This window comes from Anas acuta, chromosome Z (genome assembly GCF_963932015.1).
Source record: "Anas acuta chromosome Z, bAnaAcu1.1, whole genome shotgun sequence".
Taxonomy (NCBI): domain Eukaryota; kingdom Metazoa; phylum Chordata; class Aves; order Anseriformes; family Anatidae; genus Anas; species Anas acuta.
Genome location: NC_089017.1, coordinates 78,211,144 through 78,226,454, shown reverse-complemented (window position 1 = coordinate 78,226,454; position 15,311 = coordinate 78,211,144). Strand labels below are relative to the sequence as shown.

The window sequence follows — 15,311 nt, the reverse complement described above, 5'->3', positions numbered from 1 at the left end:
GTTGCTCAGGGGAATGCAATTGTCAACAGTTCCCTGAGCGGTCCCATTGGCAATCTGAGCTTGCACTTGAACTCATGTTGTTTGAAGAGTTAACTGCTTTTCTGTTTCCATAACAACTCTCTCTGGGACCCATCATGACCTCTTTGCCCCAGAGGGCTAACACCTGTGATTTTGAGATCTCAGCCTGGGGCTGAGACAGAGCTTTTAAAATTCCTACACCTCTTTCCCTGCTCATTCAACTTTAAACACCTTTAACACCTTCAACAACCCTTTTAGCACTTCCTTTATCTTTCTCCATCCTGTACTTTTCTAATGCCAACACCAAAGGCTCAGTCAAGGGCCAATTAACTCCACTCCTTTTCTCTCTAAGATGCTGAAACAACATATCTGTATACTACATTTCATCCTATTTTCCTTCTCTCCAAAAAGGACTTTATTGACTGTAATAAAGGACATATTGACTGTAATACGGTGTTATAATTAATAGTTCCATTTTGGGGCCACTCCTCTCCAGCCTCTAGTTTATAAAGTGGCCACCACTGATTACAATATTTGATAACAGTTTTTTTACTCTCTGGCCCCCCTCTTCCCACTATATCCCTCCAATGTGTTAGTATACATTCTAGGGGCCTTTTCCGTGGGATTGCTTTGCTTTGGCCTTTTCCCATTCTAATCCATAGCAGTTAATATTCCACCATTTTCCTAGGAGCTCTTTACTAGTCAATCCCAATCCCTCCAAAATCCACAATATATAGAGATACACAAGTAAAATCAGACCACTGTAAATTAACTGCCTGTAGACAATTACACTGAGGACATTTAAACCCGACGAGCAGATAATATGCCTGGGCAAATTTCGTTCCCTTAGGCATACACCTCAATGGCAGTTCTTATATTATATTTACATATTCACATATGTCCTGGTTTCAGTTAGAACAGAATTAATTTTCTTCCTAGTAGCTGGTGGAATGCTGTGTTTTGGCTTAGGATGAGAAGAGTGCTGATAACACCCCGATGCTTTAATTGTTGCAGAGCAGTGCTTATACTAAGCCAAGGACATCTCAGCCTTCTGCCTGTCCTGCCAACGGGCAGGCTGGGGGTGCAGTAAGAGCTGGGAGGGGACAGACCCAGGACAGGTGACCCAAACTAGCCAAAGGGGTATTCCATACCATTTGACGTCATGCTAAACAATATATAGGGGTGGCTAGCCGGGGGGAGGGAGCCGGACTGCTCGGGATTAGGCTGGGCATCGGTCAGCGAGTGGTGAGCAATTGCATTGTGCATCACTTGTTTGTACATATTATTATTATTTCCCTATTATCACCATTGTATTATTATTGTTATTATTGTTATTATTATTTTGTTATTATTATTTTCCTGTCTTATTAAACTGTCTTTATCTCAACTCACGGGCTTCACTTTCCATTTCTCTCCCCCGTCCCAGAGAGGGAGGGGGGAGGGTGAGCGAACGGCTGCGTGGTGTTTAACTGCCAGCCAGGTTAAAGCACAACATATTAACATATGTTTAAAAGAACACTTCAACAAAAATGCCCGGGCCTTTACATATACAACATACAGTTATTATTCCAGTTAGAATTATTCCCCAGCACCCGCAAACATTATGCCAGTTACCATTAAAGCTCGCCTACCCTCCTCCCGTCTCTTCTATGATCTTCAGGATGTTCCTTGTGGTTCCTAGAACCAGGGTATGGCAGCTTCTACTCAAAACCCCTTTTGGCCGCTCTACTGGCCACCTCCCAGGACGCCCTCAGGGTTCGTGTCACACGCTAGACATCTCTATGCGGCTTATTGACCTCCCCGGCCAATTGGCTTACCTTAATTAAGGTGTACCATTTGCCCGCAACCACAGGAACTTCCTATATCCCTGCAGTGAGAGGCTGGGAGAGGAGCTCCTCCGAGAGAGAAAAAGGGGCTCGGGGCATGCCTAGGAGGTCCGCTCCACAGTCGATCCTGCAGCCAGAGTCCTCCTGCCAGGCTCACCAAACTCATGCGCAGAAAAGACTCCACAACCATAGGGTTGTGATCCTGGGGTGTCATGGCATACCGCTACTTGTGTTTGGGGAGCTGGTCAGAGCACCCACCTCCATTTCTGTTTATGGTGGCTGAGTTTGTTCAAGTAATCCCTGACTTGATACCTGTCCCCTGCTGGTGGTTCTACGGAGTCCTGCCTTTAGGCACAAAGACCAGCCCTTCAGAAACCCAAACCAGCTACTTCTGATCCCTCCGTTGTCCCGCATGTCAGCTGCAGCGCCTTCCCTGGCCCTGGCTCAGCGCTCATGACAGCAATGGCTGACTTCCCAGGAGAAGCCAGCCCACTCTCTTTGGGCACTACCTGCATGACTTTGCTCACTTTGGCCCCTCCAGCTCTCTCCCCACTCCCGGTGCAAGGACGGAGTGAGAGAGCAGCTGTGTGGTGCTCAGCTGCCCACTGGGGTTCAGCCACAGCAGTCCTTTTGGGCAGCCAGCGTGGGGCACGAAGGATTCGAGATAACAGCATCACTGGCGATCACCTGATTTTCACCTACGTGGAAGCAAGCAGCTCCAACGCAGCCGTGTACCTACTGCTCCATGGGATGCTACTATGCAGTCTAACCCCTCATGGTTCTGAACTACCCCTGCTGATAAGGATGTGACCTTCTGTAGCACTGAGGTGATAGAATCTGCCGGAACATTAGTAATTTGCTCCACTGTAGCGGATGTTTAGCATAGCATGTTGTGTTAAAAGCTAAGGAAGCTTGGCAGGACCTAAACCCCCTTGCGTTCCAACTTCTCCTCAGATATCAGAGGGGCTGGGGGTGGCTGGGTTTGGATTCTGAGCGATGCCCTGTTTGGAACTATAAATCCGGTTGTATTCAATAGACTAAATTATCGTGATCATGGATGCACATATCGTGTAATACACTTTCAGTCTAGCAAATGACTGGTGTAGTTTATTGGAGCAACACGAGCACAGGTTCTTTTGGATTGCCGGTGATGCAAAGCACGTGCAAATACCAAGAATATGACTAACACAACCAGCTGCATATACGTTAACTTGTGGAACAACTCTATAGAGAATGTTAGGTTTCCCAGGGAAGCACTCGCTGTAACTGAGGGTTCAGATCTCGCCCTGTAGGCATCCCTGTAGGGGGGAAGAGAGGTTCAGCACAGCAGCCTTCGGCTGATGCCAGGAGTCAGCGACGTCCTCCCGACTTGTCTGTGGTGGTGTCTTCCCCGACATTTTCCTCTCTTGAGCCCTTTTTTTACTATGTTCCTGCTTTTAGGTAGTGAGTGACTCAAGTCATATGCGCCTTTGTTGTGACTGGTATACATTTTCCTGGCTTTTGTTTTTGCTCAGGGAAATTCAGAGCGCGTGCTCAGTGAGAGGTAGTTGCACCTTGGAGGCGGGTAGCCTTGGGGATGGAGGTGTATTTTGGCACTGTAGTGAGATTATAATGAGCAAAGCTCATCCAGAGGACATGAGTAGGTTGTCAGTTAGACTCAGGGCTGGCCATGCAATCTATCAGTTCCGTACCATCAGGCTCACTCTAAAATCGCACTGTTCCTAGCAAAATGGCCCAAGGCCCAGGAAGGCTGAGGCGGTGGGTTGCTCTAACACGCTGCGGCCAGGGAAGCAAAAGCTTTCCTTCCTCTTGGTTTCACAGCCTAGCAGAGCAGCTTGGTGCCGTGGAGTTTTCTAACCGTTCAGTTTTCACACAAAAAAATGACACGTTCAAGCAGTGAAGAAAGAGGGCTGTTTCTTTGGGGAAAGTCCAGCAGAGGGGTTACTCGGTGGGGCCCGAGGGCTGGAGCAGGGCTCAGCACTGAGCACAGCTGCAGCAGCATAGCCAGCCAGCTCTCGGGACACGGGGCCTCCTCTCCCACACCCTCCGGAGCCGGTAACGTAGTGCTTGCAGGCTGAATGTGGAGGAAGTTCTCAGGACCAGGATGGTTTCAGTCACCAGGGAGGAGACCGAAGGGCTGCTGTTGCCCTCCATGCTTCTCAGGGCTGACATGGAAAGGAACAGAGTGGAGGTCAGAGCCCGTATCACTGGGAAGTACGCCCAGGAACCCCTCCTGCCAAGGCCACCCCACCTCCTCAGCTGGGGCAGGGGTCGCAGCTCACTGCCCAGGGTCTTTTCTCCTCCCAGCCAGTTCCTGCTGATACCCCACTGCCCTCACTCACCCTCGATGATCTTGAGCTTCTCCTCGCGCCCAGCCACCAAGTGCTGCCCGGCAAGCCCTAGGTACACACAGCCCATCACAGATCCCGCTGGCCAGCTCGCCCCAGACACAGTCCCCCCCTCAACATCCCTGCCGGCTTGGCCATGTGTGCCCAAGTGTGACAACACCCAAGGAGGCTGCGAGGCACCCGCTAAGCTTCCCACCAGCAACCACTGCGTGGGCAGGGGGTGGGCGAGGGCAGCAGGGAGCCCCCACAGGCACTCCAGGCCCACTCTGAGCCGGCAGTGCTCTGCAGCCACGTGGCTGATTCAGCAGCAGCTGGGGCTGCGGCCAAGCTGCTGTGGGGCACAGAGGGCCCATGGGGTTGTGACTCACCAATGAACCTGATGGCCGCCTCTTGCAGGGGCTCCTGGGGGCTCCGCAGGTATTGCAGGCTCTGGCACAGGTAGTCATCCACTCTGCTGCTGTGCCCCACCAGCTGGAAGAGAATAGTACATGTGGATGGGGCTGGTGCAGCCTTGCCCCTTGGCCAGGCCGGCCCTGTACGTGGGACTGGCTTCCCCTGCTGGGATAGCCTGATGGCCAACCAGCAGCCAGCTGCTGCTGGGGCCAGGCTTTGGAGGGAGCAAGGGGCAGGGTGCTGAGGTGCCACCCCGCTGCCAAGGGTCAGCTGTCGGTATGCCTGGGACCTGGGAGAGCGACGAGGCTGTCGAAGAGCCTGTACTGCTACGTGCCGGGGCGTGGGGGTAGGGGTGCGTGTATGGCTGCAGGCTGGGGGCTCTGGCCTGCAGCAGTGGCTAGAGGCAAGGGTAGCCACCCCGCACCCTGGGCCAGGGCTGGCAGGCCTTGTCTGGGCCAGGTTTTGGGAGCCCTCGGGCAGTTGTCCTTACCAGGCACTCGCCAATCCTCTGTGGCTGCGCTGTCTCCAGCAGGTTCCTGAGCTGCTTCCACTTCAGGAGCTTGGCAGCACCAAGGAGGGCTTCCCGAGAGGCCTGCAGAGCAGCAGAGAGTGGGAGATGAAACCACTGCGCATGGGACAGGCCCTGGTTGTCCCGCACCTTGGCGAGGCTTGGGGGCTTTCCTGGCCCTTGCTGGGGAGGTGCAGCAGCTGGGGAAGGCATCTGCCAGAGGGCTCGGTGCTCGGGCAGAGGTGTGGGGCAACCACCAGCTTCGGCACTTCATGCTGCTGGGGCTGCAGGACAGAGGTCCCCCAGAGCTGCTCATCTGCAGCCAAGGCCAGCAGGCAGCTGAAGCGCTGCAGTCACTGAGGCACCAGGGCAGGAGGCAGCCAGGGACACCACGCACGGGGACCCCAGCAGGCTGTTCCCTAGGGCCTGGGCTCCAGAGCCCGCCACCGCGGACACAGGGCCAGACCCCTGCCCTGGCTGCGGCTCCCTTCCCAGGCTGGTGAGGCTGGCAGCCATGCTGGCTCCTGCAACCCCTGGCAGGGGCTGCACCCTTCTGCGTGGCCCAGGGCAGCCTGCAGGCCAGGGTTTCTGCAGTGAGCACGCTGGCGGCTCCAGGGTGCTCGTGCCCAAGAGAGCAAAGGAGCATTCAGCCTAGGCATCTGGCGGGTCCCTGTGCATAACATGGGGTCGACAACTGTTGGGCACCTCACCACTGGCCTCAGACACCTGCAGGCACCGCTGGGATGCCCGTGAAAACTCTAGTGCCTAGGTATCTGTGGCTACGCAGCACTGCTGAGCACAGCTGGGAGCAGGCAGGGCAGGTCTGGAAAATGTCCGTGCCCACCTTCTTGGCCCCTGACAGCTCTGGGGCTGCAGGAAGCCTCCCAGCGGGCTTTTCTGTGGAGGGCTGCATGCGGGGCTGGATGTGGGGCAGGGAGAGGCCCCTCCGCTCTGGCCCTCTGTGCAGGCGGAGGCGTAGTAGGGGCAAAATGGCTGTGGTGGGCCTGGTGCAGGCACAGAGGGGCTCTGCACCTTTCTTTTGGATTCGGGAGCTTCGGCCCTCAGGTGAGGCACATTCAGAGGGAGCCTTGCTAACGGCCCGTGCCCCTAATGCTCAGGCAGGCCCTCCTGAGGGGTGCTGCCCCCTCAAGTGAATGCTCAGCTTAGTGTCCCCACCTCAGCCACATGCTGGTTCTGGTCATGCAGGTGGAAGAAGAGGGGGAGGACGGTCCTGTGCACTTGCTTCTTCATCTCCATCTTATGGGTGCCCTCTGCAACCTCCATGGCATCCTTGCAGAGAAGGATGGAGAGCTCTCTCATGCAGCTGGACTCCTGGTGAGACAGAACAAGGGAGGACCTCAGTCCAGGCTCTTCCGAGCTCACAGTGAGCAAGGGGTCCGTGTGGCAGACAGGGAGACACACGCTCCTGGCTCTCACTCTGCAGTGAGCTGTGGCAGGTAGGCCAAGTGTGTGGGCAGTGCAAAATGGCTCAAGACACAGGAAGGGCAAGGCAGTGGGTTGCAGATGGTCCACCCTGGGGCTGGCAAGGGGACACATGGCAAGGGGAGAAGCGGCCACGGGCAGCGAGGGGCCGAGGAGAAGTTGCCATTGTGGAGCACACATCCGCAGGGCTCTGCACAGGGAGGGGCTGCCCCAGCGGGAGAGCCCAAGAAGCACCAAGCAAAACGTTTCCAGCACGTGCCCAGGGATCGTGTCTCACAGGCCAGAGAGACACGTGGAGAGGGACGCACCACCCCCAGGCCACACTCACGTGCCCCGTGGCCAAACCTCCTGCTTGCCCACCAGACTTACGTTGTCAAAGAGGGGCAGGAGCCTGTCAGGCAGCTGCAGAGCGATGGGGCCAGCCACTTGCCCATCTGCTAGGCGCAGAGTGTTGCGGAGGACAGTCATGGCCTGCATACTGATGTCGCTGTTGGCATCCTGCAGTTGCTGCATGACCTCTGGCAGCAGGTCTTGCAGAGTTACTGCCTACATGAAACACAGCAGTTCTGTTTCAGAAACACCGAAGACCATCCTGGCAGAAGCCCTTTGCTTACAGCAGGCACAGCCCAGAGCAGAGGTCTGTCTCCAGGAGCGTGCTGAGGCCCCTCGAGACAGAAGGCTGCTGCCTTGGGTTGCAGAAGCAGCCACTTGTGTCAGCCTGGCCCCGTGCGGGGGCTCATCTTCCCAACCTCAGCAGGATGACTGCTCTGGGTAGAGTGCTCCTGCAGCTGAGGCAGCCCTGCGCTGGCTGGCCTGGGGCCTGGCATTGACCTCTTTCTGGCACAGCAGGAGGTGCCTTTGAGCGGACACTGGTGCCGCTCTCCTCGTGCTGCACAGTCCAGGCAGGGGCTGCCCAGAAGCGCTCAGGGGCTGATGAAGAAGGCAGTGAGAGCAGTGGAGCCACTACCGCCCCTCCCGATTCTTGGCAAAGTCCAAGCAAGCCTCTGCGGGCAACAGCACCTGCAGCCCAGCCCCAGGCAGATGCCGCCACTTGGCCCAGATGCCCCCACTCACCAGCTTGGGTCTCGTAGACAGCGTGACGAGGCTTGTAACCGCCATCCTACGCAGCACCGAGGACTGACTGCGCAGGTGTGAATGAAGAAGGTGCGGGATGCAGTTATCAACAAGCTGCTCAAAGTCTACACAGTCCAGCAACTGAAAGACACCCAGCAGCCCAGTGAGAGCCTGGCCCAGCCGGCAGGACTCCTGGCAGCACGCTGAATCTGCCAGAGAGCCCAGAGTTTCAAGGCACCTTGGAGAGGCACCGCTTGCTGCTAGGCCCTACCTCCGTGAAGACAGCCATGGCGGTGATCTCCTCGTGCTTCTGTCTCTGCCAGAGACGTACGACTGCCTCTTCAAACACCGAGGCACCGAAGAGCGGTGCTTTGCTTCCCAGAGCCCTGGCCAGGGGAAGAACGCATTGCTAGTACCAAGCCGGGCAAACAAACCTCCTTGGGACTGTGCTGTCAGCGCTAGCTGTTATCCCATGGGCCAGATCAGGGCAAGGCTTGCATTTCTGCACTCTGCTTCAGCAGCTGGTGCCATCCGCTTGAGGAGAGGCCGCCCGCCCTTCACCATGTACCTTGCCTTTGCAAACATGGAGGGTGACGAGCACAGATGTGCTCGATTCACTGAGAGACGCCCTGCCTACACACAAGTTGTGGCCTTCCAACAGATGCCATTTCCTGACCACTTTGGATGCCCAGGCCACTGAGCCTTCCCGCGCTCTCTGGCCACCCTTCTGGCTGCTCTGCCACACAGCTCCAGTGCAGGCTGTGGCACTGCCTGCAGAGCCAGCCCCAGCACTCTCCTGCACCACTGGTCCCCGAGGAAGGAGTGCGTTGGAAGGTGACAGGTCCTGCGAGTCCTCCTCTTGCACTGGGCAACAGCAGCCCTTCACCAAGGAGCTCTCAGAGGCAGCAGCATGGAAATCATAGAATGAATCATAGAATGGCTCGGGTTGGAAGGGACCTTAAAGATCAAAGAGGCCACTCCCCCTGCCGGTCTCTCCTGAGATCCCTCAGTCACCAACGCTGTCCCTCGGACCCCTGGGGACACCTCACCAGCCACGAGGAAGGGGATCCACCTCTGGGGGAAGAGTGCCAGGGGAGACAAGGACAACTGATGAGGCGCTCACCTAGTCAGCACAGCAACACCTGTGTGGAAGGTCTCATGTCTTAAAAGCCGGTCCCAGCCACCCTGCGTCTGGATGTCTTCAACCAAAGTGGCACCCCCCAGGTGTTGGAAAAGAGCTCTCATGGTCATCACCGCAGTCCTGCATGCAGAGCACAATGCGCGTCACGTGTGGCGCCCCGGCCCTGGCTCCGGCCTGGGGCACAGACCTGGCAGAGGGGATGGAGCACCTGAGAAAGCTGCCCGAAGGCCACACGCACTCCCCCATCTGACTGCTGCCCCTGCTGAAGTCCTGCAGTGTGCACTCATGGATGGAGGAGATCTGGAAGAGCACGGCAATGTAGAGCTTGTGGAAAAGTGACTGCGCAATGTTCTTGCTGGAGGGCAGCTGGAAGATCTTGTTCATGGCGCTGGTTACCTGCAGAAAACAGTCAGGTGCAGCTCTCAGTGCACGGATGTCCCTGCAGCACTGCCAGAGCTTGCGGGTTGGGGGGTGAGGGAGGTGGGGGTGAGGCGTCGCTCTGAGCTGACGGAGGCACCGGGCCAGAGCCCGCTGCCTGGCTGCCTGGCCTGGGGCCCAGCCCCAGCAGCTCCCTGGGTTCGCCTCTGCTTTGTGGCATGGGCAAGCCAGTTTTTTGTGTCCAGAGCAAAGGGCCCAGCAGGCCCCGGGGGTCTTGCCAGCTGTCCTCAGCTCCCTGGGCCAAACCTTGCAGCCTGCTTGGGCCAGGCAGCCGCCCTGCCCGGGGCTGCCCAGCAAGGCAGGAGCAGGCGGGGAGGGAGGAGGACAGAGAGCGGCAGGGCAGGGGTGGGCTGCGTGCCTGTGCGCAGTGGGGCCCCAGCAGTGCATGTGGCCCTGCTGGGCTCTGGCTCCCAGCCCCCCTGACTGGGGAGCCCCAGGGGAGGCTGTCGACTGGGGACAGAGGAAGAGGGGAGGAGGGGATGGGGAGGGGAGTGCAGCCCCACTGGGGGTGAGCGAGGCCTGGTCCAGGAACTCACAGCCCAGGAACGGACACAGCTGTGGTGTGAGCCAAGGACATCGTGCTCAGGCCCTATGCGTTGCCTCAGCAGGTTTCTCAGCACGTCCTCTGCAACGCAGGGCTCGGAGACCATCGTCTGCCACATGGCCGTGGCAACCCTGCAGAGACAAAGCATGCTGTCGATGGGGCCACCCCAGCCACTGCCCCTTGGCCTGTGCCAGCCCTGAGGGTCCTGAGCTGTGCCAGAGGTGGGTGGGTGGGCCCTGTACCTGTCGCGCCACGGGAAGACCTCCAGCAGGCCCTGGACCGCGTGCCCAGGGTGCAAGGAGGTGATCTTGAAAAGGGTCCTCTTCAGGATGTCCAGGAGTGATTCCTTGCTGACCGTCGCCAGGCAGTCATGGATGATCCGCATGACCCGTGGCACCTGGAGGAGAGACGAGGGAGAATGGAGCAGAGCACAGCCATGGCCCCAGCTGCCACCAGCAAATGTTTCCCTCCTGTGGCTCTTTGCCAGCCCGAATGGCTGTCGGGAACTCCCAAGCCCTGGACCCGGGCCAGGGAGAACGGCCCCCGAGAGGGCAACAGCACAGGGCAATTTGTCTGCAAACTGCTAACCTCCTCCATGTCTGAGTCTGTGATCATATCCAGCACACGGGCAACCACCTTTGTGTCAGAGACCCTGGGGTGTGTCATGCCCTCCAAGATGGTGAGGATGAAGTTCGTCCTCTCGACGGGGAAGAGGAAGCTGCCAAATACCTGTGAGAGGGAAGACATGTCACACAGCCTGCCTTGGTGGCGGGCTGCAGCTGAGCAGCGAGGGCAGCTCTGCAGAGAGAGCCAGGGCAGTGCTGGCACTGTGCCCCCAGCACAGGCAGGAGCAAGAGCTGGCGTGGGCTTGCAAGGGCCAGCCTGGGCTGGGATGACTGTAGCCTCAGTGGCTGCGGAGAGGGAACTGCCCCGCAGGGTGAAGGCAGGTGGTGGAGGTCAGGGTCAGGGCACACTTGGCAGTGTGTAGGCAGCCAGGCCTTGTGGGTGGCCAGGACAGCCGGACCTGCAGTGCTGACGCTGGCCACTGACATTAGCCTTTGGCTGCTCCCCGCTGAGATACGGTGGCACCCTGCAGCCGGCTTGCTGGCAGGCCGTGACGGACCCTGCCTCCTGCCCGCAGTTCTTGGGGCACTGGTTCATCCGGGTCTCCTGTCAACCTCACAGCCAAGAATCCCAGGAAGGGAGGGGCTCATTACCGTCAGCTCGTTAGCAGCGTCCTTGGGCCGGAAGGTGCTTGGGCATTCCCGCTCCAGAAAGAGATACGGATAGGTAGGTGTCATGAAGTGGCCTGGGCAGCAAGGCAAACAGAGGGTGGGTGAGTGGTAGGAATGATGGAGAAGCTGCTGCTTGGAGAAGACAGCTGAGAACACCAAGCAGAGCTTGCGGCAGGGATTGTGGCAGGGCGCTGTGTCTGTCAAAGAGGGGCACTCTGTGTTGGGTGGAGGGTAGGGGGTGGGGACAGGAGACCTGCCAGGGAGGAAATGGGTCTTCTGTTGCAAGGGGGAGGAGGGCAAACCGCCTCGCAGTCTGCAGAAAGGCCGGAGAGTTTGGTCTGGCTTTCTGCTCTGAAGCAGGAGAGAAGCCCCACGATGCTGCTACTGCTACAGGCTCTCCAGTCCACTGGTTCTCAGGAGTGCTACTAAGCCACTACCCCAGGGGACATGCTGCTGCTCCGATAGGGGCTGGGGGAGCCCCCTAGGGTTGGTGCAGCATGGCTGCTCCCCTGCTCCACCCTTGGAGGAATGTGCTGCTCTTTCCTCTAGCTGGGGAGGGCGGACAAAGCGGTGTATCACCATGCCTGGTCTTGACAGGGCCCTCGTGTCTGGAAGGTGCTAGCCCACCCCAGCCTCTCTTACTCTGTCGCACCATCACGATCCTGTGGAAGGCGTGAAGAGCCTCTGCAGAGCCACAGCTGATGTCCTTGTCCTCCTCGGCGCAGCACAGGGTGAGGCACCCCATCAGCTGCCCCAGGAGTGGCACAGGCTTCGTCTGGAAGGTGCGAACGCTGACCGTGCCCACTCTGTTTCTGAACGAGTCCTGGGATTGAGAGGATGGACAGTGGCAGCTTGGCTGAGCTAGTGCACTTGAGACACCGGGAAGGGGTGAGGGAGTGCTTAGAGGTTGCCTGAGCCACCAGCTCCTTACCTGCATCAGAGAACTGGGGATCAGCACCTCGCTCAGACTGGCAATCCTCCCCACGGCATACCGACGCTTTGCCACATTCTCGGATCTTGTGAAGGGCAGCAGGGCCTGAGAAGAGAAAAGCTGCTGGTTTGCCTTGGGAGGCAGTGGCAGCTCCCGTAGCAGCAGCTCTGCCAAGCACCGGGCAGGGTTTACGCAGCGTGCCCAGACTTCTCCTGAACAAGAGAAGAGCCTGGAAAGGGGGTGTACCCCGTCGCGGCCTTGGGGACAGACCTGCAAGATGATCTCCAGCGTAGCAGCAGTGTAGTCCGACGAAGTACACACCAGCACTTCCAGCACGCTGTCCAGAGATTTCAGAATCTGCAAGGAAGACAGAGCGGGTGGTGCTTTTTCGCTGGTCCTTCCTCATGGGAAGCTGGCTTGAACGCCTGCTGCCTGAGGCAGGCCTCAGCTGCCCAGTGGTGCCGGCAACCTGCCCAGTGGTGTCTCAGGATCTCTGTTGTCTTTCTGTTTCTCCCGTGGTCTTTCAGCAGCCAAAGCTAACTAGTGCGCAGGAGCTGACTGGCAGCAGGCTCTCTGTAGCTCACTCGGTGCTTACCTCAGCATAAAGTGAAGCATCCAGCCTGCCCCTCTCCCTCGTTGAAGCAAGAGAGCCGATGGCGTTGATGCAGGGGCCGAGGTGCTGTGACAGCAGTGCTAGGTTCTCTTCGCTGCAAGGAGAGGAGAGAAGGTGCCCGTTGGAGGCTGGCACTAGGAGCAGTGCCCAGATGCCCTGGGAAGGTGACCGTAGATGTCAGGGCCTGGGGTCACCAGGTGGGACCCGTACTGGGTGGGCAAGGCTTGTGTGGAGGCATCTTCTCCCTCTCCCGTGCTGCTGAGCCGGGGATAGAGGGCAGTCATGGCATGCAGTGCACAAAGCCCTTTCCAGCTCCTGCCTCTCTCCCTTCAGGGAAAAAAGCTGGGCAGGGAGACAATGGAGAGCCCCTGCCGGCTCTGCCGGCTGGCTCTGCCGGCATGGCACCCTCTGCCCTCCTATCTGGCGCAGGGGAGAGCTGAGGCCCTAAGACAGAGCACCAAAGTCCTGCCCGGGCGGGGGAAGCCCGCTACTGTCAGGCCCATGCTGTGGAGAGGCCCTGGCCAAGCCAAGGTCTGGGGCAGGTACCTCCTTTCACTGATGGCATACGCAGCTTGCCAGCCCAGGAGCATCAGAGTGCGCAGGTGGTCGGAGGAAGACTCAGGCAGTTGCATCTGGAGAGAGACAACATGGTCAGGATGGGACACGGGAAGCTGCCAGGGGCTGGCACTGATCTGCAGGGCAGGCAGAGCGTTGCTGGCACTATACCAGCATTGGCGTCAAGACGGGGGCGGGGTAAAGGGGGGCACGGGCCAGGCTGCTCTGTGCCCACAGAGGCCCGTCCCACCCTCCCCTGTGCGCAGAAACCCCTGTGCTGTTCTGACTGCTGGGCTGGTGCCCGGACAGCTCACCCTTTCCCCCTCCCCGCCCCACTGGGTATCCCCTCACCTTCTTCTCCACTCCCAGCATGTCACAGGGCAGGTACATGTATCTCCTCTGCACCGTGTTGCTGCAGATGGTGCGGATCGAGGCCAGAAACTTCAGCTTCCAGTCCCCTTCCTGACAGTCAGGGAGCACAGAGACAAATAGGGACGCTGAGAGGGCGGCGACATGGCCAGCAGGGCCACTGCACCACAGGGGTGCAGTGATGGCACAAGGGGCCAGGAGGGCAGCAGCTCAGCACAGCCAGCAGCCCTCCAAAAGCCTGTGCGTGGGCAGCAAACACAGCAGCCCCCAGCTGGGAGAAGCAGGCTGAGCCTCACGCACTGACAAAGTCTGCAGTTACCATTTTGGTGCCAGTGAGAACATCCCAGAAGTAGTCATAGTCTTCCATGTCCTCGGGCGCCAGAGACAAGATGGAGACAGCAGAAACATTATCTGATTAAGAAAGAATGGACAGAGCTGTAAGCGGGGCAGGAGGCAGAGGGAAGAGCCGTGCCCTCTCTTGAACCCTGTGCCCACCGCCCTGCCGACTGCAAGCCCTGGGTCGGAGCACTGATGCCCCCTTTCCTCAAGGTTGCCGCTGGCAGCAGAGCAGGAAAGGTCCCTGTCCTGCAGCACCGCTGCCTCCTGCCGGGTGAGCAGCCTTCCGCTGCCTGTCCCCGCAGCAAGAGCTGGGTCCCCTCCACTCTCTCCGGCCGGGAGCCTCTCCTGCTGCCAGGGGAGGCTGTGCTGGGGCTGGCTCCTGGCTCACAGCTGCCCTGCCCTTCAGGAACCGGCATGCCCCCCGCCGGCTGTACCCCTCTGCTGATGTTCCAGGGAAGCGGGCTCCTGCTGCAGAACAGGGTGCACTCGCTCGCTTTGGTCCCGTCCAGCCCGCTGGGGACCCTCGCTCGCTTGGCTTCCTCAGTTCTGGCAGTGGCATGGCAGTGCCATGCTGCGGCACCTGTCCCCGGTGGAGCCTGGGGCCAGGCTGGACGGGCCCAGCGGTGCCTGCGTACTTACCCCTCTGAAGCACATGGGTCTCCCACATAGAATATGCAGCAGATCTGCTATCCTTCTCAGCGTCCAGGATCTTGGGGATAACTAATAGCAGCCCCGCCAGGGTAAGATCGTCAGCATCGTTTTGGCGAGGAGCCACACGACTCACGCACTGTCCCATTGTAATCCTTCTGGACACTGTGGGGCTGCCCTGCTGGTGCTGGGTAGTTGTAGCTGTCCCAGGGGTGAGTCACAAAGGGCTCTGCTGTGATGTCACCCAGGCCAGAAGGGGGACGCTGTCTCCAGGGCAGAGGGCGTGAGGCCCAGGCACCTGACTCCTCTCAGATGCCACAAGGCCGCTGTGAGATGGGGAAGATGCTAAAACTTATCCAAATTAGTATCTAGCTACATATATGGTAAAATATCCTAATTATAGGGACGTAGATGAGAAGCAGGTGTAAAAAGGAAGATATCGCTCAAGGCCAACGGGTGAGGGAAGGACAAACAACTCATTAGGGAAGGATGAACAACTTGTTGGCAGGAAACAAGGCAAAGATGAACAAAAAACTTCTAAATACTGTCCAACAGCAGGTCCAAGTCCAGAAAGGTCAAGAGAGTTTAACCTGCTCTTCCTCGTTGCCTTCATCCTGAAAGACCCCTGCCCACGACCACCAGGCTACACTGCGCAGGTGCAACCGGGAGGAGCCAAGGGCGGGGAGTATGGAAATGAGTACTTGGAAGAGGTCCGCCTTTTGGGGGACAATAAAGAATATGTATGAGAGCTCATGTCATATGTAACAGTATTCGTGTATAAAGTTGTGAGAGACGACCAGGCAGGTGCGCACTTTTTCAGGGAAGCCATTCCCAGTGCGCCTGGTGCACCGCAATAAAGTGTACCTACTTTACAACCCTATGGTTGTG

The 15,311-nt window shown here is 58.2% G+C and overlaps 1 protein-coding gene across 1 annotated transcript; it reads right to left on the bottom strand.

Moving 5' to 3' along the window:
• Nucleotides 1-2,929: 2,929 nt before the first annotated feature.
• On the bottom strand, nt 2,930-14,655 carry LOC137848589 (maestro heat-like repeat-containing protein family member 7). Its single transcript, XM_068667809.1, has 21 exons — nt 14,415-14,655; nt 13,756-13,847; nt 13,419-13,529; nt 13,059-13,144; nt 12,495-12,606; nt 12,170-12,256; nt 11,900-12,004; nt 11,611-11,791; nt 10,951-11,042; nt 10,322-10,462; nt 9,976-10,130; nt 9,726-9,864; nt 8,960-9,147; nt 8,734-8,871; nt 7,882-7,996; nt 7,611-7,751; nt 6,906-7,082; nt 6,270-6,425; nt 5,076-5,177; nt 4,561-4,663; nt 2,930-4,009 (listed from the first exon to the last, which is right to left on the bottom strand). The coding sequence occupies exons 1-21, from the start codon at nt 14,569-14,571 to the stop codon at nt 3,819-3,821; spliced, it is 2,769 nt and encodes a 922-aa protein (XP_068523910.1). The 5' UTR covers nt 14,572-14,655; the 3' UTR covers nt 2,930-3,818.
• Between the last annotated feature and the right edge of the window lie 656 nt (nt 14,656-15,311).